Source organism: Dermochelys coriacea, chromosome 8 (genome assembly GCF_009764565.3).
Source record: "Dermochelys coriacea isolate rDerCor1 chromosome 8, rDerCor1.pri.v4, whole genome shotgun sequence".
Lineage (NCBI taxonomy): Eukaryota > Metazoa > Chordata > Testudines > Dermochelyidae > Dermochelys > Dermochelys coriacea.
The window spans coordinates 53,260,024-53,283,098 of NC_050075.1; the positions used below are offsets into that span (position 1 = coordinate 53,260,024).

The following is a 23,075-nucleotide window of genomic DNA, read 5'->3' on the forward strand; positions in this document are numbered from 1 at the left end:
AATTCCCTGTCCCAAACATGGCTGCTGCTTCTCTCAAGCCATATGAAAATGCCTTTCATCCTGCTTCTGCCACCCTCCTCCCCCTTCAGACGAGCTCCTTAGCTTCAGACTTAAATTGGGAAAGCAGATAACAAAGTGTGTCTTCAGAAAGTGACTGCTTCCTTCACTCTCAATGAACCTTAAACGTAACTCTGTGCTTCCAAAAGAAACTTCTCACTCTCACCCTCACCCTTCTTAGCCCACTAGGATTCTTGTGCCTGGAGTTATAAAAACTACCTTCATTGCATGGTCAAATTGCACTGCCTTGACCTGGTGGAAAAGTCCTGGCTGGGAAGGGGTCAGGGTGGGTGCGCTCTTAAAGGAGCATATCCCATTGATGTAAAAGTCCCTGTTGGTGGGGTCATTCTGGTTAGAACCTTATTCCACAGGATCATCTATTCATACTAAAACAGCAGCTGCTGCTTTGTTTTATCCCTTCCTTCAATGCCTAGGGAAGTACATGCAATTGAGTTCTCTACCCCTCACCTCCAGAGCAGTGTGCATGAATGTTATAGTTTCATGTTAGTACATGAAACAAAAGTGAAACTCGTGTATCTGGGCACTGTTAAATGCAAAAAACTAACACTGAAAAAACCTGAAATATTTTTCTTAATTTGTTTTGTTTAGTCATCTAAAATATTTAAAAGTAACAGGAGTAACCAAAACTCCTTCAGACACCATTTTAGACTTTGTCACTTTAATTAGGGAATGTTTTATTATTAACTCTTTAATATCAAGTCCCCAAAACTTAGTCTGTCTCTTATTTTGTTTTAAAACCATGTCATTTCTCTCCCCCTCCCGCACCCAAACAAGTATTTTATATACCGGTAAAAATATAACAGCAGCTTAGAGCTTGACTCACCCTACAGCCACCACCACCCAGTTGTGAGCTGGAGCCGGTTCGCATCGGTTCACTATAACTGGTTGTTAAATTTAGAAGCCCTTTTAGAACCAATTATTCCGTGAGGGACAAACGGTTCTAAAAGGGCTTCTAAATTTAACCTGCCCAAAGTGGCGCCTTAGGGGCCGACTTCATGGGTGCTCCAGCCCTGGAGCACCCAAGGGGAAAATTTGGTGGGTGCAGAGCACCCACCGGCAGCTCCCCGCCCCAGCCCCAGCTCACCTCCGCTCTGCCTCCTCCCTGAACACACCACCCCCCCAGGCTTCCCGCGAATCAGCTGTTGGCGCGGGAAGCCGGGGCAGGCTGAGAAGCAAGCAGCAGCTTCCCGCTCAGGCCCAGAGAAGCAGAGCGGAGGTAGGCTCGGGCGGGGGGGGGGGGGCGCACATGAGGAGGGCCGCCTGCGCTGCAGCAGGTAACCTGGGGGTGGGGGGCTGGCTCACAGGGGAACCGCTCCCCACCCCAGCTCCTCTCCGCCACCCTCGGCCTGAGCGGGAAGCTGCGGCCTGCTTCTCAGCCCTCCCAGGCTTCCTGCTGAACAGCTGATTTGCAGGAAGCCGGGGGGTGGGGGGAGGCGTGGAGAAGCACAGCGGGGCGGTACGTTCAGGGGAGGAGGCGGACTGGAGGTGAGCTCGGGGGGGGGGCAAGGAGGGCCACCCGTGCCGCAGCAGGTAACCCGGGCGGGGGGGGGGTTATTTGTCACCTTATTATCTTCTAGTTGTTTGTAAATTGATTACTTAATTATTTGCTCCATTATCTTTCCGGGGACAGAAGTTAAGCTCACTGGTCTGAAATTCCCCGGGTTGTCCTTATTTCCCTTTTTATTGATGGATGGTATATTTGCCCTTTTCCAGTCTTCTGGAACGTATCCCGTCTTCCATGACTTTTCAAAGATAATTGCTAATGGCTCAGATATCTCCTCAGTCAGCTCCTTGAGTATTCTGAGATGCATTTCATCAGGCCCTGGTGATTTGAAGACCTCTAACTTGTCTAAGTAATTTTTGCTTTGTTCGTCCCCTATTTTAGACTCTGATCCTACCTCATTTTCACTGGTATTCACTATGTTAGATGTCCAAACACCACCAACCTTCTTGGTGAAAACCGAAACAAAGAAGTCATTAAGCACCGCTGCCGTTTCCACATTTTCTGTTATTGTCTTTCCCCCCTCATTGAGTAACAGGCCTACTCTGTCCTTAGTCTTCCTCTTACTTCTCATGTGTTTGTAGAATGTTTTCTTGTTTCCTTTTATATCCCTAGCTAGTTTGATCTCATTTTGTGCCTTGGCTTTTCTAATTTTGTCCCTAGATACTTGTGTTGTTCGTTTATATTCATTCTTTGTAAATTGACCGAGTTTCCACTTTTTGTAGGACTCTTCTTTGAGTTTTAGATCATTGAAGATCTCCTGGTTAAGACAGGGTGATCTCTTGCCATACTTCTTATCTTTCCTACGCTGTGGGATAGTTTGCTCTTGTGCCCTTAATAATGTCTCTCAGAAAAACTGCCAACTGTCTTCAGTTGTTTTTCCCCTTAGACTTGCTTCCTATGGGATTTTACCTACTGACTCCCTGAGTTTGCTGAAGTCTGCCTTCTTGAAATCCATTATCTTTATTCTGCTGTTCTCCCTCCTACCATTCCTTAGAATCATGAACTCTACCATTTCATGATCACTTTCACCCAAATTGCCTTCCACTTTAAAATTCTCAACCAGTTCCTCCCTATTTGTCAAAATCAAATCTAGAACAGCCTCCCCCCAAGTAGCTTTCTACACCTTCTGAAATAAAAAATTGTCTCCAATACATTCTAAGAACTTGTTGGATAATCTGTGCCCTGCTCTGTTATTTTCTCAACAGATGTCTGGGTAGTTGAAGTCGCCCCCCATCACCACCAAGTCCTGTGCTTTGGATGATTTTGTTAGTTGTTTTAAAAAAAAAACAAAAAAACAAAAAAAAAAACCTCATCCATCTCTTCTTCCTGGTTTGGTGGTCTGTATTAGACCCCTACCATGACATCACCCTTGTTTTTTTATCCCTTTTATCCTTACCCAGAGACTTTCAATAAGTCTGTCTCTTATTTCTATCTCAACCTTAGTCCGAATGCATACATGTTTAATGTATAAGACAACACCTCCTCCCTTTTTTTCCCTGCCCGTCCTTCCTGAGCAAGCTGTATCCTTCTATACCAATATTCCAGTCATACGTATGATCCCACCAAGTCTCCGTGGTGCCATCTGTCATAGTTATGTTTATTTACTAGCATTTCGAGTTCTTTCTGGTTATTCCCTATACTTCTTGCATTAGTATACAGATATTTAAGATACTGATTTGATTTCTCCTTCCCTCCCCCTCTCCCCCCTTTTCTGTCTTGTCTCTCCCTTATTTTTGCTATAACAGCCCATGCTCCTCCCAGATTCTGACCCTTCTTCCAGTTTTTTGACTTTCCTGTGGGCTTTGGTCACCTGCCCCCGTTGAACCTAGGTTAAAGCCCTCCTCACTAGGTTAGCCAGTCTGTAGCCAAATATGCTCTTCCCCTTCCTCAATAGGTGGACCCCATTTTAGTTTAGCAGTCCTTCTTTCTGCAACAGCATTCCATGGTCAAGGAAACATGAAGCCCTCCTGGCGACACCATCCTCGCAGCCAGGCATTCACCTCCAGGATGTATCTGTCTCTGCCGAGGCCCCTACCCTTGACAAGGACTGAAGAGAACACCACCTGCACTGTCAACTCCCTCACCCTTACTCACAGAGCCGTGTAGTCACTTCTGATCTGCTGAGGGTCATACCTACATAAGCTGATATTAAACACTTACAGGAGCTGTTTCACAGGAAAGCAGACTCCCTCCAGATTCCTTTGGAGGAAGTGAAAGAGCAGCATAAACTGTTCAACATCCTGCATGCGTCCTTATCCTCCAAAATAGCTCTCCTGGTCAATGAGGCCCTTTTTGACGCCACCAAGGTGCTCTGGCAGACCCCAGCATCCATCCCAGCAATGTGGAAGCGGGCAGACAAAAATAATTATGTCCCTGCTAAGGACATGGCATTTCTTTTCTCTCTCCCCACTCCAATTTTTTTAATTGTCAATGCTGTGCATGAAAAGGGATGCCAATAACTTAGATTCATCCCTTATGACAGGTATTGGACGCGATTAGACCTATTAGGTCGCAAGGCTTATTCATCCGCTATGCTCCAATTCCTCATATCCAACCTACGAGGCTCTCATGGCCAAATACAACTGTCAATTATTCTAAAATATAGGAACTCTGCCAAGAACTTCCTGATGACAAAAAGGAGCAGCTTCGGGCACTTGTATCCAAGGCACACCTCTTCATCCTTTCAGCTTTGCAAGCTTCCTTGTATTCCATGGATACTGCTGCCCATTCCATCACAACTGCCATGGTCATGAGATGGGCATCCTGGCTGCACCTCTCAGGCATCCCTAAGGTGGTACAAACCACTGTTGAGGACCTACCTTTTGAGGGCCAAAAATTATTTGCGGAGTGCTCTGATAAATCCCTAAACTCCCTGAAGGAGACTCAGGCAACTCTCTGCGCTCTCAGCATTTATACACCAGCGCCAAAGAGACTAACAGAAATATCAACCTCCCCCGCAATCCCAACTATCAGTTTGCTCCTCATCGAAAGTACGACACCCAGCGCCTTCGACAGAAGCCTCCTACCAAATGCAGACATGTGACTTCTCAAGGAGCTACCTCTCATACCTTCAGCCAAACAACAATTTTGAAGGTGTGGTCGAGGCCCCCGACAAGCCTCCCCCTGTTCCAGTTATAACAGCCATCTCCACATCCCACCAGTGTGGTGACCATTTAGCCCCTTCTTTCTATCATGGCAGCTGATTATCTCTGACAAGTGGGTTCTAGAGATAGTCAAGGAAGGATACTCAATCCCATTCCTATCTATCCCACCAAACCATCCTACCTCCCCATCCCTCTTCAGAGACGCTTCTCATGAATGCGTTCTACAAGAAATAAACCACCTTCTGCAATTGGGAGTGATAGAGCTGGTCCCCACTCAGGGAAGGGTTTTCACTCCCATTATTTTCAGATCCAAATAAATCCATCTGGTGGAGACCAATCCTAAACCTTCGAAATCTAAACAAGTTTGTCAAACTGAAACACTTCAAGATGGTTACCCTCTCCACCATTATCCCAGCACTAGAAGAGTGGGACTAGTTCTTGGTCTTCAACTTCCAAGACACGTATTTTCATATTGCAATACACCCTGCCCACAGACAGTTCCTCAGATTCATCATAGGAACTGATCACTATCAATAAAAAGTACTGCTCTTCAGACTTTCTACAGCCTCTCAGGTGTTCTCCAAAGTCCTCGTGGTAGTGGCTGCCAATCTATGTAAACAAGTAGTCATCATATTTCCATATTTGGACGACTGTCTCATCAGGTGCCATCTGAAACAGATTTCCTTAATGCCACACAAGTGAGTGGACCCTTTCTCGAGCCTCGGCCTTCACATAAACCTGGAAAAATCTACGCTAACACTGGTGCAACACCGGGAATTTATCGGGGCACAGTTGGATGCCATACGAGCAACGTTCCCTTTAATTTTTTTCATCCATGTGTGGAATGAATGTTATGTGCACCAATATTGAGGTACTGTGCAGATGTGAGTCACCAGTAGAAACAAAAAACCTAGATGTAATACATATTTTTAAAAAGTTACCAAATGTATGGAAGAAGACTACCTCCTTAGAGGCAACAAAAAATGACAGAGAATTCCAATACAAGTCCATGAGTTAATGAATAATGTGTTAGGTATGGTGACAGAATGTTGAAGTTAATCTTAGCGGACTCCTGTTTTTTAATGTTTGAGGTTTTTTGTTTTTAAATATGTCTAATCATTTGTTTCTTGGACCAGCACTTAAAAATCTTAACTGTTAGCAAATAAAGTCTCTTCTTCAAGTGCTTGCTCATGTCCATTCCATGTTAGGTGTGAATGCACTGCGTGCACCATTGCCAGAGATTTTTCTCGCTGGTATCTGCTGGGCCAGCTCTAGTGCCCTCTGATGCTGCATGTTTATATGCTGATATAAGGGGTACTGCCAGCCCCACACCTCCTGAGTTCCTTTTTGCCATCCATGACAGTTGTTGGAATAACTCTTCTTGCTTTGGCAAGGCATTTTCCAGTGGTTTTCCTCTCTGTATCTTAGTGTATTATTCTTAGTTTAATTGTAGTGTAAATATTGTGAATAGTACTTATGTAGATAGTTAGATCCCCTCCTTTATCATAGAGGGGTTCCCTTCTCCCCTGGTTCCGGGCATGCCCAGGGCTTCAAACCTTGTGCCTCCTGTGGCAAGCCTATGCCTGTGAGTGACCCACACTCCAGTAGTCTGAAGTGTCTGGGAGAGGCTTACGTAAGATTTATGTCAGATTTGTTGGGACTTTAAGCCTCATTCAAAGAAAGACAAAGAGGTTAGACTGAGGGCTATCCTCATGGAAACTGCTTTTAGACAGGTGTTAGAGCCAAGCCACTCAGATTTGGCTCTGAGCACTTCAGCCTTCGTGCGAAGTGCCCCTTTGGCACTGTGCATTTTCTGGCATCGTTCTCCATCTCTGGTGCTGAGGAAAAAACACAAAAAGCAGCGCTCTGAGAGAGAGTGCTCTCTGGTGCTGAAGAAAGGAAAAGAAGTGAAGGCAGTAGAGTGCGACCTGTGTTGGGTCACTCCTCAACCCCATGTCCCATGGTGGCACCGTCAACTCCGCCCAGAGGGGCGTTGAGTCTGGTGCGGGACCCCCTGCCGGCACCAGGAAGTCATCGCAGCACCAGCGGAATCATGGTGCCTTCTACCCCAGAGGGCTCTGCAGCAGCCAGGGACTTAATACTGCTCCTAGTACCACTGACTCTGATGGGACAACCACCAGCTACGATGAGCACGACCAGGAGAGAGCAATGAGCTCAGAGTTCCTTCCAAGCACTGGGACCTTCAGTCCTTACAGGCATAAGCCGACCTTACTTTTACGAGATCATTCCCGGTCTGGCGTCAATTCCCAAACCCTCACCACCAAACAGCAGAAGTGAGGGGTACCACTCCCACGTGGTCACCTCGGGAGGACTCTTTGTTGGATTCTGAAGTGAAGCCCTACACCCCATCCCAAAGCTTGCCACCAATACCCATATTAAGTGCTGCTGGACCCCAGTATGGGTCCCCCTGCTGGTAACTGGCCAGATGGAACCCATGGGGGATTCTCCTGGTATAGGGTCTGTCGTCCCACCTGTCATACTTGATTGCTTCTGAGAGGCAGGCTCCCACACTGCTTGGCACTGGACCCTGACTCTGGTACCGATACACAAGATGTGGGCCCCATGAAGGCTGAAGAAGAGGAAGAAGCCCCTCCTCTGGTACAGGCATCTTCCTCCTCTTCCCTGTTGTTTTTGGACTGACTTTCCCATTTCAGCTTGTTGAGCTTCCTCATTACATTGGACAGCTGGGTGCTAAATAATAGTGGTGAATGGTTATACCCTTCAGTTTTCATCTATTCCTGCCTTTCATCCTCCATCTCTGTCCATCTTCAGGGACCCTTCTCATGAGCAACTCCTAGCCCAGGAGATGCAAACCCTCAAATGGGCTGGGTCTGTGGAAGAGGTGCCTCAAAACTTGAGAGGGAAGGGGTTTTACTCCCTATATTTTTCTAATCCCAAAGGGGGTCTTCTCCTCATCCTGGACATGCATTGCCTCAACAGATATCTCAATAAACTGAGGTTCCACGTGGTCTCCCTGGCCTCCATTATCCCCTCCCTGGATCCCGGTGACTGGTACTCTGCCCTCAACTTGAAGGATGCTTACTGTCATATCTCCATCTTCCATGGCCACAGAAGATTCCTTAGGTTTATAGTAAACCAGACTCGTTATCAATTCACCATTCTCTCTCTTGGCCTGTCCACAGCCCCCCGGGTTTTTACAAAATGCATGGCAGTGGTAGTGGTGTGCCTCAAATGACAAGGCATTCAAACCTACCCATACCTCAATGACTGGCTGATCGAGGGTCACTCAGAGGCTCTAGTAAAGAACATCACCCTGGTCCAAACCACCTTCCAAGCATTGGGCCTGTTGATAATGAACAAATGTCGACTCTCATTCCAGTACAGAGAATACAGTTTATAGGGCAGTGCTAGACTCAACATAGGCCAGAGCCTTCCTTCCAGAGGTTCGATTCCAGACAATGTCAGACCTGATATCCAGGGTCATGGCTCACCCAATCACAAAAACATGGATTTGCCGCAAGCTCCTGGGACACTTTGCTACATGCAATTACATAGTATGGCACGCAGGGCTGTGCCTCAGGCTCATGCAGAAGTGGTTAGCTCACCGAACAGGCACCACTTGGACTCAGTGCTTAGTGTTCCAGCCTTCCTCGACTGGTGGAAGGTCCTCACCTTCCTCGACTGGTGGAAGGACCTCTGGTCAGCAATGGGGGTGCCCCCTTTGTTGTCCACCCACTCCCGCCCAGCTGTCAGTGTCCCTAGTGTTGGACGCTTCAGACCTGGGTTGGGGAGGCCATCTTGATCCCCTCAGGACACAGGGCCTGTGGTCCCAGGAAGAGCTGCTCCTGCACATAAATGACAGGGAATTCAGAGTGGTCCACTTAGTTTGCCAAATGTTTCTCCCCCAGATCACAGGCGAAGTAGTGCAAGTACCAATGGACAACACAGTGGCCATGTTCTACATCAGAGAGCAGGGAGGAGCATGCTTCTCTGCCCTGTGTCAGGAGGCCCTCCATCTGGGAATTCTGTGTTCAGCACTCCATCCACCTTGAGGCTTCCCATCTTCCGGGAGCCTGGAACGCCCTGACCAGTCACTCAGCAGATGTTTCTCCTCTTATCATGAGTGGTCACCCAGAGGTCACTAGGTTCATCTCTCCAGGTAGACCTGTATGCAACCAAGCAGAACAAGAAATGCCATCAGTTTTGCTTGCTGCATCTGCACAGCCTGGGCTCGCTTTCAGATGCCTTGCTGCTTCAATGGACAGAGCTCCCATTCTACGCATTTCCTCCAGTTCCTCTGGTTCACGGGGTCCTTCTGAAAATCAAGTGGGACGAGTCAAGAGTTATTCTTATGGCCCCGGGTGGCCGCCCCCAGCACTGGTTTGGCACACTGCTACTCTTGTCAGTAGTACCTCTGCTATTGCTCCCGCTCTCCCTGGATCTGATCTCACAGGAGCAGGGCTGTTTATGCCACCCAAACTTTGGGACCCTTCACCTGACAGCATGGAAGCTCCATGGCTGAACTTGGAAGAGTAAATCTGTTTGGAACAAGTTCACAAGGTCTTGCTGGGGAGTAGGAAGCCATCTATTAGGGCTACTTATCTTGCCATGTGGAAGAGTTTCTCAATATGGTCTTCTCAATGAGGCCTCTCTCTGACTTGGTCTTCCCTTCAATCTGTTCTGGATTAACTGCTCCACCTAAAACAGTAAGGCCTGGCCCTCGCATCTATCAAGATGCACCTAGCAGCAATTTTGGCCTTCCGCCCACCAGTGGATGATTGGTCAGTTTTCTCTCTCAATATGACAATTCACTTTCTGAAAGGGTTGGAGAGGTTTTATCCATGAGATTTAAACCTAGTCCTATCAAAACTCACAGACCATCCCTTTGAGCTGCTAGCATTGTGCCCCCTCTGCTGTTTCTCTCCTGGAAGGTCACTTTTCTGATAGTGATTACCACAGCCAGAAGGGTCTCCAAAATCAGGGCCCTTACATCAGAACCACCGTATATGGTGGTGGTCAAGAACAAGATCCAACTGTGTCCCCATCCGGCCTTCCTGCCAAAGGTTGTCTCGCAGTTCCTTAGCAACCAAGCCATTTTCCTGCCAGTTTTCTTCCCAAAGCCACACAAGAATTCAGAAGAGTGGTGGCTTCGCTCACTGGATTTAGATGCGCCCTCCCTTCTATATCGAGAGGACTAAACTGTTCCACACATCCACGACTCTTTATGGCAATAGCAGAGAGGATGAAAGCCCTACCTGGTTTCACCTCAGAGAATCTCATCCTATAATCTCCTATATTCGGGCATGCTACGAGCAGGTGAACATTCCACTTCCGGCCGTCTTGTCTGCTCATTCCACAAGAGCTCAGGCCTCTTCAGCAGCATTTCTGGCCCAGATCCCAATCCAAGACATCTGCGGAGGTGCAACTTAGTCATCTGTGCATAACTTTTCTTCCCACTATGCCATCACCCAACAGGCTTGAGATGATGCCTGGTTTGGGAGAGCAGTGTTGCAATCTGCATGTCCATGAACTCCAAGCCCACCTTCTTGGGTACTGTTTGCGAGTCACCTAAAATGGAAAGGACATGAGCAAGCACTCAAAGAATCAATAAGTTACTAACCTTTCTGTAACATTTTTTCTTCAAGATGTTTTGCTCGTGTCCATTCCACAACCTACCCTTCTACCCCTCTGTTGGAGTTATCCGGCAAGAAGGAACTGAGGGGGTGCAGGGCCAGCAGTGCCCCTTATACTGCTGGCACATAAGAGTTTGACATCAGAGGGTGTTGGAGCCAGCCTGGCGAATACCACTGAGGATAAATTTCCAGCAACGGTGCACGTGCATGCCTACCGTGAAATGGACATGAGCAAAACACCTTGAAGAACAACAGTTATGGATATGTTAGTAACAGTTTCTTTTCATATGATAATAATTGAAAGGCTTTATTACTGAGTTTAGGAAAATTGGGCTTTAACTTAGTAGGTAAAAAAAAATGGATGCAGAATTTAAAACATGGAACAAATGGAGATTTCTAAATAAGAGACTATAAATTGGGAGTAGAACCCATGCCAGGTACACCCATGTTTAGTTTGCCAGCTTCAGTTCTGAACAAATTTTATATACTGTGAACACATTTTTTTAATCATGTTAGTAGAAACTGTGTTATAGACTACCCACTTAAATGTAAATAGCATAATTTCTGAACATAAGTATGGGTATGATTGGGCACTGTGTGTACCCTAGGTAACATTTTTCAAACTGTTAAAACAGCTCTTGTAGACAGTGCCTAAGTCCAGTTCTGTGAATAGAAGTGAAATGGGGCATGTTTTTAATGCTGACTCTTTGATGTAGTGGCCTTCAGGATCCTTGTTTGGAGTGATATATCAGGGGAACATTCTGTCTTTAATCCATGAAATTTATACTCATGTTTTTCCCAGTTTTGCACAAGATGATAAACTTTTTTGTCTTCAGAGAATGCTTCTTGATCACTCTCTAGAGGAGGATTTGTTGGCTTGCTCTTTACTGCAGACATCTTACCCATGGGCTGGTTGCTGGCCCTTCTTACCCCCATCCCCCCTTCTGTTTGTATAGAGTATCTAGTTACATAGTCAGCGATACAGATGCACATACAGATGGATAGCAGTCAACCTGTCTTTTTGAGAGCTCTTGTGCCATGTCTGGAAGCAATGGGTGAGTCTAAGAATGTGATTGATGGAGACGGAATTTGGCAATTGCCCCGGAAGTTATCACTTTTTTTTTTTTCTTCAACCTTTGCCACTGAGATTTCACTTTGGTTCTGCAGTCAGTGGACACCAGGGCATGCAGTGTGCAGTAAACTCCTGGAGGCTGTTTTCAGTTTCTAAATATGTCCTTTTTCTGACCCTCTGTGTAGCAAATTGTTTAAAAGTCACTAAAAGCAACGAAGTTGAAGTCATACTGTGTGTTGCAAAAGAGAATGCAGTTCCACCAAGGACTTTGGCAAGACTAGCTGTAGGTTAAAAAAAATTATTTCTTTTCTGCTTTGCATGTGCCTTAAGCAATTCTGTAGATGATTTAAAGAGCAATAGCAACATAATATATTTGCCTTATTTTCATTCTGTACATGTCAAAGTAATAAACTGGTATTTAATAAGGTGTAAGATTCATTGATGGGTTATTTAAATCCCTACAGCCTTTCATGGGCTCCCAGAATAAAAATGCAAAGAGGCTAGATATAGTCTTCAACAAAGCAGAATTTTCCAACCACTATTAAGTGACTTGCAAAGGATTTTTGAGAAATTTGGCTTGTGCTCTTTTTTGTTTATTACATATATAAAGAAAGAAGGCTTGTAATGTCAGCTCTTCAGGGGGGTTTCCTGCTTTGTTTTTTTTAACCTTAAATAGTGTACAATTTCGGAGGACCACTGGGTGATCTGAGGTGTGTGTTTAAATTAAGATGTTAGAACTCATATTAAAAGGGTTTTTTTATATTTAACAAAGCCATTTTTATTCAAAATGGTGTTTAGTCATTTAAATAAAATAGGTGTTAACAAGAATAAACAGCTTTAATAAGAGTCTGACTAAAAATTCCTTCCTCCTAATAGCTCAGCTTACCCTTTCTTGGCTCTTGTGATGTACCTCAGCTGTCATTGGACTTGTCTTCCCTAGTTTTATTTTAACCTGGAGAAAACATTTTAAGATGTGGCGTTTTAGATGACATTTAGCCTTTTACAAACTTGTTAACTACTTTGAGTTAATTGGCAATCAATTATCTCATGGTAAAAGCTCTAGCCTGGACATCCAAGAGCTCTGGGAACAGCAGTTTTTTCAGAAGGATAATGCTCAAGTTTCTTTACTGTGACTTTAGCCTTTGCAAAGTCCTAATCACTGTAACTGTTCCAAGAGACAGTTGGGTAGATCCAGGATGTCCCCTTGTATTGAGTAGAGATTTTTTTCGTTATATTTCACTGATAAGATTACTCAAATATGAAGAGGGTTGGCAGTTTCTGTGATATGAGTATTTCAGTGATCTTTTCAGAAAAGTATTATGATTTCTCATGGCACATAGTTCTGGGCTTTTCAATATTAGAAAGGTGTTTACAAAGGGGAGGCATTTCAAAGGAACTATAAAAGTGAGTGAGGGGGCTAGTGGGATTGAATGAAGCAAGATTTAGAATAGCTACAATAACTGAAACTGACTAAAGGCAGAAATTACACTCCAAAGATTTGAAGATTAATGCAGAGAGAAACTTTGCATGGTACAGGAGAGGGTATAACATTAATATTAAAGAGAAAATTTACGTTGAATATTAGAAAAAACGGACCGAGAGGTAATGGATTGTGGAATAGCCTCATAGCAGATGCCTAATTGTACAATCACTTAAGGGGGCACAATTAACATGAAAATAATATTTCCATCTCAAATTTGTTTACTTACTGTTACAAGTCACATATTGTATTACTACAGTTGTAAGAGACGACAGGTGAAAATCCTGTTGTAGTTTGTGCATTTGTCTGCACTTCGTCTGCCATGGATTTCAGTGTTTTGTTGAGGATACATACCAATCCCCTGGCTCTGCAATATTACCAGTACCAGGTGCAGAAAAGTTGAAACTGAGTGAGTAAGGAAGTAAGTCAATGGTGGATGGTTGCACAGAAACAAGGGGGGAAAGTGACTTTATTTAGTGGTGGTGCTTTGACGCCTGCCAAAAGACTCTTCTAAAAATAGGCCAAGGAGCAGTTTTTAAAAGGATTTTTACAAAATTCTGGACAAACTAAGTATAGATTGTTTCTTTAGAAAATTCATTTTTAAAAAACCTATTTAAAAAAAATTCAAGTTGACTGTCCCTTTAAAGCTAAACTGGCAAAACACTGAGTAATGTGGTACAGAGTGTGAACCTGAATTGCCGGGAAGGGAGAACTAGGTGATCACATAACTGCCTCTTTTCAGTTTCTGATTTGTCCAATTGTGACTGTTTGTATTTTTAAACTGTAGCATGTGTTGGTATCATAGCCTCTCATTGCAGAAGAAGACACATTTGTTTGTTGCATGTAACTTGACAAAAGTAAAATTTATCTTCGGAGCGCTTCCATACATCAGATTAATTTAACCCCATTGTTTTTTCTTTGATTTCTTTACGACCACATTAAACGTTACGTTTTCCGGTCCAACAACAGGTGCAAAGAAACCCAAAGTGCCTTATCGACTGATATCAGGTTTCATAATACTAGCTAACAAGCTTTTGTTCTTGTTAAGAGTGTTGCTTAATGCCTTCTTAGGATGTGAGAACCAATAAGCAAAAGCATCTTACTCTGCCCCCCTAAGGATGTTTGATGTCACTCTCTTGACAAGAGAAAATGTGAAAGTTCAACCACTGGTATCTTATAAATCAGTATGGTATTTTATGCCATATCTTGCTTTGCATGTCGGGCATGGTGGCACGATCCTGTAACCCCAGCTACTTGGGAGGCTGAGACTGGCAGATTGCTCAGGGGTTTTGGGCTGCGGTACACTGTCAGTTTGGGGGTCTGGTGCCACTGACAGTCTGGCCAGTGTGTGGCTGAAGGACTGGCTAGAACAACACAAATGACATGATGTGACTGGCACTCTCTCTGTGAGGGCTGATGAACTGATCAATCAAGGTGATCTTGCTTTGCAGGAAGGATAGGAAGGTCGATTCCTGCTTGCCTCTAGCTATGATGCTGGAATAACACCATGTCAGAAGTTTTGACTGATAAGAGCTATAAATAATGCACACACTTATGGGCAGAGGTCAGGAGAGGCTATGCCAGCTGTGGTTCCTTTTGTCAATGGCAAATATTTGTGTTCCTGGAGGGAGCATTGTCTAGAAGTTAAAGCACATGACTAGAAGTCAGGAGACCTGGGTACCACTCCTAGTTCTGTTACTGCTGTGATGCATAATCGAGGGAAAGTCATTTAACTTCTCTGTTGGCCCACCTGTGAAAAGTGGGTAATATTTACCAGTTTCTTGGGATATTTGAGTTTTAACTGGTTATAAAATACTTGTAAAATGATTGGAAAGAAATTCAACCTTATTTATTTCTATTTTTAATGAATTTTAGGGATTAGTGGTGTAAGGGCTTCTCTATACAGCAAGTTACTGCGCAACAAGCCAGTGTGTGACTGTACAGAGTGACAAGCCTAGTGCACTGTAGATTCACTCCCTGGCTTGCCATGCCGTAACTTCTCATGTACACAAGCCCCAAGTCACACAGTTAATGCTTCCACTCAGCACCCTGTCCCCCGCAAAAGCACTTGGCGATATACACAATGTTAGTAAGTTATTTCAGCCTTCATAGACAAGTTGCTACCCGCTCCATTTGTGATATTTGACAGTTTCTTTTCCTTACTAACAGAAAAGCTTGCTGAAGCTCAGCGCAGGTCCGCTACCCTTCAGAATGAACTACAGTCATCTTTGGATGCACAGAAAGAAACTAGTGGTCTTACCACAGTGCGGCAGCGCAGAAAGGCAGTCTTCCACCTGTCCCATGAGGAGCGTGTTCAGCATAGGAACATCAGAGACCTAAAACTGGCCTTCAGCGAGTTCTACCTCAGCCTCATCTTACTGCAGAACTATCAGGTACGAAGAAAAGAATGGCATAGTTTTCCCATGGGCCCTAAGTGCTCATACCATTCTTAGTCATTGGATTTCTTCATGTCGTTGCAATCAGATGCCAGAACATTGAGACTGAGAATGGGAGAGTAAATAGGTCACTACTATAACTTTGAGGCCATATACTTGTTCATGTTCTGTTCTGTGTAAAGCCAGATTTGAGAGTCTGGAAAGAAACTGTTATACCTTAAAATTGGAAAGAAGCATGAGGCTGTTTATACATTCAGTTTCTTCTTTGTGTTACCATAGTAGTGTCGTTCACCTCACTGTAGCTGACTGCATCAACATTTTCTCTCTTAAAACCCGCGTTTTTAGGAGTTTCTAACTTTTCTGTTAAATTCTGTGGGATGCAACTTGGCATAAAAATGGTTAGCCTGGAGGCAAATATAAAAATTAAATTTTAGGCATATTTAGATTTGTAGCACTGAAAAATGGGATTGTAATGGTTGTAGAGACTGATTTGTGTTCCAATAATTTAATTTAATTGATGGGTTTTTTTACTTTGCCTCGTAGTAGAAGAATGGCTCATAATGTGCACTAATTTGTTTTTGACATTTAATATTTTAAAAATTGTTTCTTCAAGTGTCATATTGTATGTAATGTGTGACATTGAAAATTTCATAACCACTTTTTTTTTTTTAGCCTGTGAATTTAATTAGATATTCAGACTTGGGTGCCTAAAAGAAAGCACCTACATCCTTGTATAGTCACCTAAATAAGGCAGACTTTATGCTAGAGAATTTTACCAAACCGAATCCTACCATTGGGAATTACTTTGTGAAGTTCCATAGTATAGACAAGGCTTTAGTAGTTTGGTTTTTCTGAGGATTTGCAGCTCCCCTAGACTTCAGTGGGTTTGCTGGTACTCAGTATTTTCCAAATTAGATAATGTATTTAGATCCCTAAACATGGATTTAATTGCTTTACTTTAGGTTCCTAGGTTGGAAAATCTTGGTCCAGCTAGTGTCTTTAACACTGCAAATTGGCCTATAAGCTGATACAGGCTTCTAGTACTACTGGAAGCACTCAGTTACTTACAGCAATGGCAGCTAGTTCACAACCCTGAAGTAGACAGAGTAACCTCAGATCTTTCCTCACTTCCTGGTGAAGCCAGGTTGGTCACCTTTTTCCTTTCATTTCTTTTTTAAAAAGAATACTAGGCTCTTGGACTTCATTATCAGGAATCTCTTCTGTGGCCTGGTAAGATGAGGACAGTGCAAATGATTCCTTTAGGTACCATGATGAAGGAAGGAAGGAAGGAAGGAGTCGCTGATAGTCGAGACCAACTAGTAAATGTGCCAAAGAGAAGATAATTTTACATTCACTAAACATTGGTATAAACTCTGAGCCTATTTGGATTTGGAAGTCTCCACTTACGCAGACTCATTTGCATCTAAAACTGGCAAGGCATCTTTGAGGGTTTTACACTAAGTTGGAAAGTGAGAAAAACAGATGAAATTGTTCTAAAACAAAGGACAAAGAGTTACGTGTGTGAAAAAGTGTCTGAACACAAACGCAGGCAGTGTAGAAAGCACTAGATGAGTTAATAAATTATGGCAGTTATCTGCTTAGGCATAAATGAAACCAGGTGGGAAGAATCTCATAATTGGAATGTTAACATAGATTGTACTAATCTGCATAGAAGAAATGGAATGTGAGGTGAAGGAGGGTGGCATTATGTCAAATATATTTACAATTCTCTCAAGCTACAGTTTGTGTAGTGGTGAAGCTTTTTGAGTTGGGTTACAAAGAAGGAAAAATTAAGATGAAACAGTAGATATCTTTTACAGACTGCAGTAGAACAACAAAAAATTCATATACCAATTCTAAAGCTACTTAAAACTGCAGGATACATACCCATGGAGTCATTTTAACTGCCCAGTTATGTGTGGGTGTCAGCCAAACATTTATCATCATCAAGGATTCCTCAATTAAAAAACAAGGTTGTGACCCAAATAGTAAAACTACCACTTAGATCTCACTAATAGAGGAACAGAGATGAGAATGTGAACATAAAAGGGGAAATCTTGGAATTAGTAACCACAAACTGATGAATTCATCATAGAAAGCAGTGGCTTTACACAGTGCAGCAGCACAAAGATAATGGGTTTCTGAAAAGAGCAAACTGAGAAAAGAACCTAGTGAGCAAGATATAATAGGAGGGAGTCTTAAAATCCACTGTTATCGGTGGAAGAATGGCAAGGCTAAAAACATCAATATATCCTAGTTCAACCTACATGTATTTGACCTGCATGAGATCCTGAATTTTCTAATTAACAGACATTTACGTACAAGCAAGCACTTTCTCTCTGAGCCCGTTCTCTCCTCCTACGTGATTTTGCATAATATTGCATAATGTAAGTTGTCATTGTTGTTTTGTGGTATTAGTCATTTATATGTTGGCAAACTGATATTTAATTTAAGCTTATGGACTTCACTTTAGTAGAAATAGAAACTGAGTTTGGAGGAGAGAGCTTCTATTCAAAAACAGGATTATCTTCAGTAGTAAGAAAAATACAGAATTTCAGGCTAAGTAAATTACTTCTGAGTTTTTGCTTTTGTATTTGTATCACTGCAAAAGTCCTTCATTGAAACTACCATTTAACAGTGTTTAACTTCTTTAGCGCACAGCTTTGGAATCATGGAACTTGTACTGTCAGAAGAGGAAGCTTCACTGTAAGAAGAACTCTAGGATACAAGTTGTAAAAAATATTGGGCTGTTTTTCCTGAGATATGCTGATTACTCACACCAGCAAATAACATTAGTCAGTTCAGGGCAACAGTAAAATCTGTGACCAAAATTATCATTTTTGTTACACTTTTTCATTTCAACTTTATGAAACAAGGCTCTGCTGTCCCAGGGGTGAAATGCTGGATTTTTCCAGTAGGAAGTAATTAAAGTCTCTCTTGTCTGTAGTAATGCAGATCATTAATGCATTGGCTTCCTATTCCCATCTCCCTGTCCCTTCCTTATCTACTGCACAATGGGGGTTTGATATTAAATCACTCCAGGCATAATTAGATTGAAAATCATTTCAGTAGAGTAGTTGGAGCCGCTCCCAAAGACATTGAATTCTGCTATTCTCTGTATTTTTCTTTCAAATCTAATCCATGGGCTAGTTTTTATAAACAAAAAAATAAAATTCCTTTCTGGTCTATCTGTTTAGTTGGTAATAGACTGAATAAGCTGACTGGAATATGAAGTGCTCTTGGTGATTTCTTTGCATAGTTAGATACCACCGTATTTCAAATATGCTTGATCATAGCAGTCTTCAGTCTACTCCTAGTTGCTATAACGAGTTTTTCCATTACTGTGTATTTAAAAATATGTAAACTAATGAATCTTGGCTTACACATACGTCTGATATTAACCCTCTTTTTTTCAACTAATTACTGTGGGCCTGATCTTGAACAGATCCCGAATATTCTCAGCTCCCTTTGATTTCAAGCTCAGACTTGTTTTCTATTCACATAATGTAAAATCCTGTTATAGGAACACACTTGGCTGGATTTAATTGCCATGACGTAAAATGCTTTCTAATTTTTCTTAACAAGGATATATCTTATTGAGTGTGTTATACTGTACTGCTGTGTAGACTCTAGTATTAATGTGGTCAATCTTGGTTTTAAAATGAAGGAAGTAGGAATCCGTAGCCTTCCCTATCCAAAAGAAAGAAAGGGAGAAAAAAATCCCCAAAAGACAAGTAGGTGTGATGCCTGGGCAGTGGGTGCCTGGATAAGAGGATGAAGCTAAAAGCAACTTTGTTCTTACAAAATTACCCTCTTTCAACTTTCTGTACGTATAAATTTCGGTTAAGAGCTCAAAATAACAACTGTCAATATATAGACAAACTGTGATATGGTACACAGGCCATACTTGAATGAGCTACTGTTACCTGAGACAGTACAAACAGACCATCAGAATCAAAATTACTGTGGGAAAAGCGTTCAGTATAGCCAAAGCTTAGCTATCTACAGTGAATTTTCATCCAGAAGGTTGCCTGTTTGGTCAGGGAAGGAGAGGTGGCAGCAACTTCACTTTGCAGAGTAAATAATGTATGTTCCACAAGGTTCAGTGTGTTATGTTCATATTCTTCTGTGTCTAGTCCATTTTATCTCATACTTTTTTATTATAGTTAATTGTGATCACTTTCGTTCTATAGATTTTCTCTTAATTGTGTTCTTGTTTTATATATAAACATCTGTTTCATTTCTAAGCAAAAAAAGGGTGTAATTCTGTGTTTGGGTTAGCACTCTCAGATCATCTGCTGCTTTTGAACCTTCGAAACATCTGTGCAAATGAGTATATTGGATGGTATTGACTCAACCCTTTTCTCTGAATATACATTGTCTTTTTTGATTAACTCTATTTTAATAGGTTTCAGAGTAGCAGCCTTGTTAGTCTGTATTCGCAAAAAGAAAAGGAGTACTTGTGGCACCTTGGAGACTAATGCTGGTATTGCATACATTACTATTATGAGATTGAATAAGGTATTAGACTTAAGTTCTCCACAAATAATTTCATATTTTTCATGTTCTCCATCCATACAATCTTACTATTATTTTTTGAATAAATATTTATTCCTTTGTTTAATAGCTCTATAGACCAAATAACCCTCCTGAAATATTTATCCAAAAGGATCTCTAACAACCCTTATTGACTGTTCCTTCTCCGCTATCACCGGAATATTACCAGATTTCAACGTTCTTCATTGTTAGCTGAGACTAAAAAATAATGTTTTTTTCCTTGTTTCTAGAACCTGAATTTCACAGGATTCCGTAAGATCCTGAAGAAGCATGACAAGATCTTGGAGACACCCCGGGGTGCAGATTGGCGGGTGGCCCATGTGGAGGTGGCACCATTCTATACTTGCAAGAAAATCAACCAGCTCATCTCTGAAACAGAGGTAGAGAATGCTGAACCGTCTATTACTTCCACTTTATGTAGAGAAACAATGCTCTTCTCTCCCTTCACCAGTAATAACCCTGAGCTCCTGTACTGTCTTGTGAATAAATTCCTTAATTACCAATGCAGCTATTAATTGATTTGAAAGAGCCACTAATTTCTGGCGTTGGTCACTTGTAGTTTGCGGGTTTGTGTGTACATTGGTTTCAGCTGTTAACTTTCACTATGTGAAATTACAGTGATGGTTAAGAGTAATACATTACACATCATTGTTATGAGTCATCACTCAGTCACTTTCTCTTTCACTGGGTAGACCCCCGCATTAAATTCTTGTGATTTATGCCCATAGACTGTGGTGACCAATGAGTTAGAAGATGGAGACAGACAGAAGGCCATGAAGCGTTTACGTGTCCCACCCTTGGGAGCTGCTCAGGTGAGAATTTAAATTCCATAATTCCTGTTTTCCTCTCAGATTAGCTGATGTGTAAATTACAATCCAACCCCCCAGCAGAATGTAAAAGTGCAAATATATAGAAATGGGTGTTTCTACCTGTCATGAGAGATGACCAGCGCCTTCAATTATTTGGTGGTTAGAAAAGGTAACCTACTTTAGTCTCAGAAGATTTGAAAATGGCTTTGCAAGTGCTAATGTATTAAGGCAAAGTAATGGTGGAGAGGCAAAAAATATGGGGAAATAAATGTTAGCCTTTCAAACTTACTCTTAGTATAGATAGTTCTGGCTGTGCTCTTCTGTGTTGGAATGCTGGTGTAAAGACTTGGCAGATTTCTCAGAAGGTATTAATACACTTGGGCGCTCTGTTCTGACATTGCATAATGATCTAGGCTGGTGCTATGTTGTACTTACAGGATTTAAGAAACTTCCTCTTACAGGGGAAGGAGGTATTAGAATATAGGGTAGAATGCTACATTAATTGGTATGACATTTATTCTGAAAATGAATGTGCATTGCAGATAAATTAGTATTCTGCCCTTAAGCCAACTATTGTTCTATTTACAGCCTGCGCCAGCATGGACCACTTTCAGGGTTGGCTTGTTCTGTGGCATATTCATTGTGCTGAACATCACTGTCATACTTTCAGGTAGGTATCCTTATCTTGGATCCAAATGACCGCCAGAGCCTGATTGTAGGTTTGCTTTTATTACCTTATAAGTGTTGAATGAGTAGTAGTAACAAGGCTGAATTTGTCAGAACATTGCTAGTAGGAAGGCTTGGTAGTCTAGGTCAAACCAAGCAAGTCAGCTACTGGTTATACCCAATGATATGTAATACCTTTCCCATGTTTCCCATATGTAGGAAATGCTTTTGTAACATGCTGTAGTTATACTTGCTTCTTACTTCTATTCTTGGTGGAATCTCATGCAAATGTTGTTACTTCTGTGTCCTCTGGACCTTTTGTCATTGACAGTTGCATCCATTTTATCTCTCCTGGGGTGCTCTTAGGATGAATATTTTGTATATTACTTATTCACTGGAAGAAGGAATTGGTATTGCTTGCTGTAAAGCTGCAGGTTCACAGACTGAGGGTCCAGTTTCAAGCAGCATTATGCCATGCAATTTCATCCTTTTAAAAAGTTTCTTACTGAAATTTCTGGGATTTCAGTGCCAGGTCCCTATTGGGCTGACCTGATGGTATATTGCTTTGTTGGTAAAGTTTGACAAGTGCAAAAGGCAATCAATCCTCACATCACCTGCGCTTTATATTTATTTTGGTTTGCTTCCTCTCGTCAACGTAAAACCCCCTTACTTATTGTGGTATATTACACACAACCATCAACAGTAGAAATCAGGCCAGTGTTACTGGTCCAGAGTGGGAATTCTGCCTTGTTGCAAGGAGCTTTTTCGGTTGCATACAAAAAGGCCTGATTTTTGTCTCCAGTGGAGGGGTAGTCTGTTTAAATAATGCAAAAGAAACAGCTAGCAAATCAGCCGATATCTCTTTGCACTAGGGAAAGCCCATGTATTCAATTTAAAATAATTTTTAATCAGGTATTTTTAAAATTGAATCCAGTCATCTTCAGGATAAAATGTTTGCGTTTTGGAAGCTGTTTGCTGAATTGCTTTCCTTATTTTTCTATGATAGATACAATTTTTTTCTTTGAGCGATGGTCCCTGTATGTATTCCAAATGTGGGTGTGCATGCGTGCCATATGCCAGAAGGTCCTCTTAGCAGTGTCCTTTGTGGTTGCTTGCAGCAGGGGGTATAATAACCCATGCGGGTCGATGCCTCTCCAGTTCCCTCTTACTGTCATGTGGCCTGAGTTGGGACCCACTGTTCCTTCGTGCTCTTAGTTTTTAATAAGAAACTATGATTTATGAAAATAAATGTAATAAACTATGAAATAAGAAAAATGATTTCATCTTTTTTCTGTACATTGGGAGTTGGGACCCACTGTTCCTTTGTGCTCTTAGTTTTTAATAAGAAACTATGATTTATGAAAATAAATTTAATAAGAAACTATGAAATAAGAAAAGATTTCATTTGTTTTTTCTGTACATAATTGTTCTGCTGTTAGATAGTTGTATATAGAATTATTAGAGTTAGTAGTAGTTAGTATTAGTCACCTGCATTTGGAGACTGTCTCCCCCCTCCCTGGGGACTGTGCCCCGCGTGCTGGGGTTCAAGAACTGTATATCCTGCCCATGCTCCTTCTCTGTGAGCAACAAGCACCAGAGGTGTCTCTGTTGCCTCCGTGAGGCTGACATCACGGCGTGTTGCTCTATCTGCAAATCGTTCCCACCTCAGACCCAAGAAGCTCAGGAGCTCTGCCTCTGTAAGTTCCTGGTTCAGGAGGCAATGTGGCTGCATGTGCATTTGGATCTGGGACCGTGAGAATCGCTGGTAGAGCAATCATCACCGGTAGTGAGTGC

The 23,075-nt window shown here is 42.4% G+C and overlaps 1 protein-coding gene across 2 annotated transcripts in view; it reads left to right on the forward strand.

The window, feature by feature from the left end:
- The window catches only part of XPR1 (xenotropic and polytropic retrovirus receptor 1), a 227,981-nt gene that overhangs the window by 137,113 nt on the left and 67,793 nt on the right, over nucleotides 1-23,075 (forward strand). For both annotated transcript variants that reach the window (XM_038412656.2, XM_043491391.1), the window contains exons 4-7: nucleotides 15,023-15,246; nucleotides 20,037-20,186; nucleotides 20,535-20,618; nucleotides 21,204-21,285. In XM_038412656.2, the coding sequence (XP_038268584.1) occupies nucleotides 15,023-15,246; nucleotides 20,037-20,186; nucleotides 20,535-20,618; nucleotides 21,204-21,285 (540 nt within the window). The remainder of the gene's footprint in view (nucleotides 1-15,022; nucleotides 15,247-20,036; nucleotides 20,187-20,534; nucleotides 20,619-21,203; nucleotides 21,286-23,075) is intronic.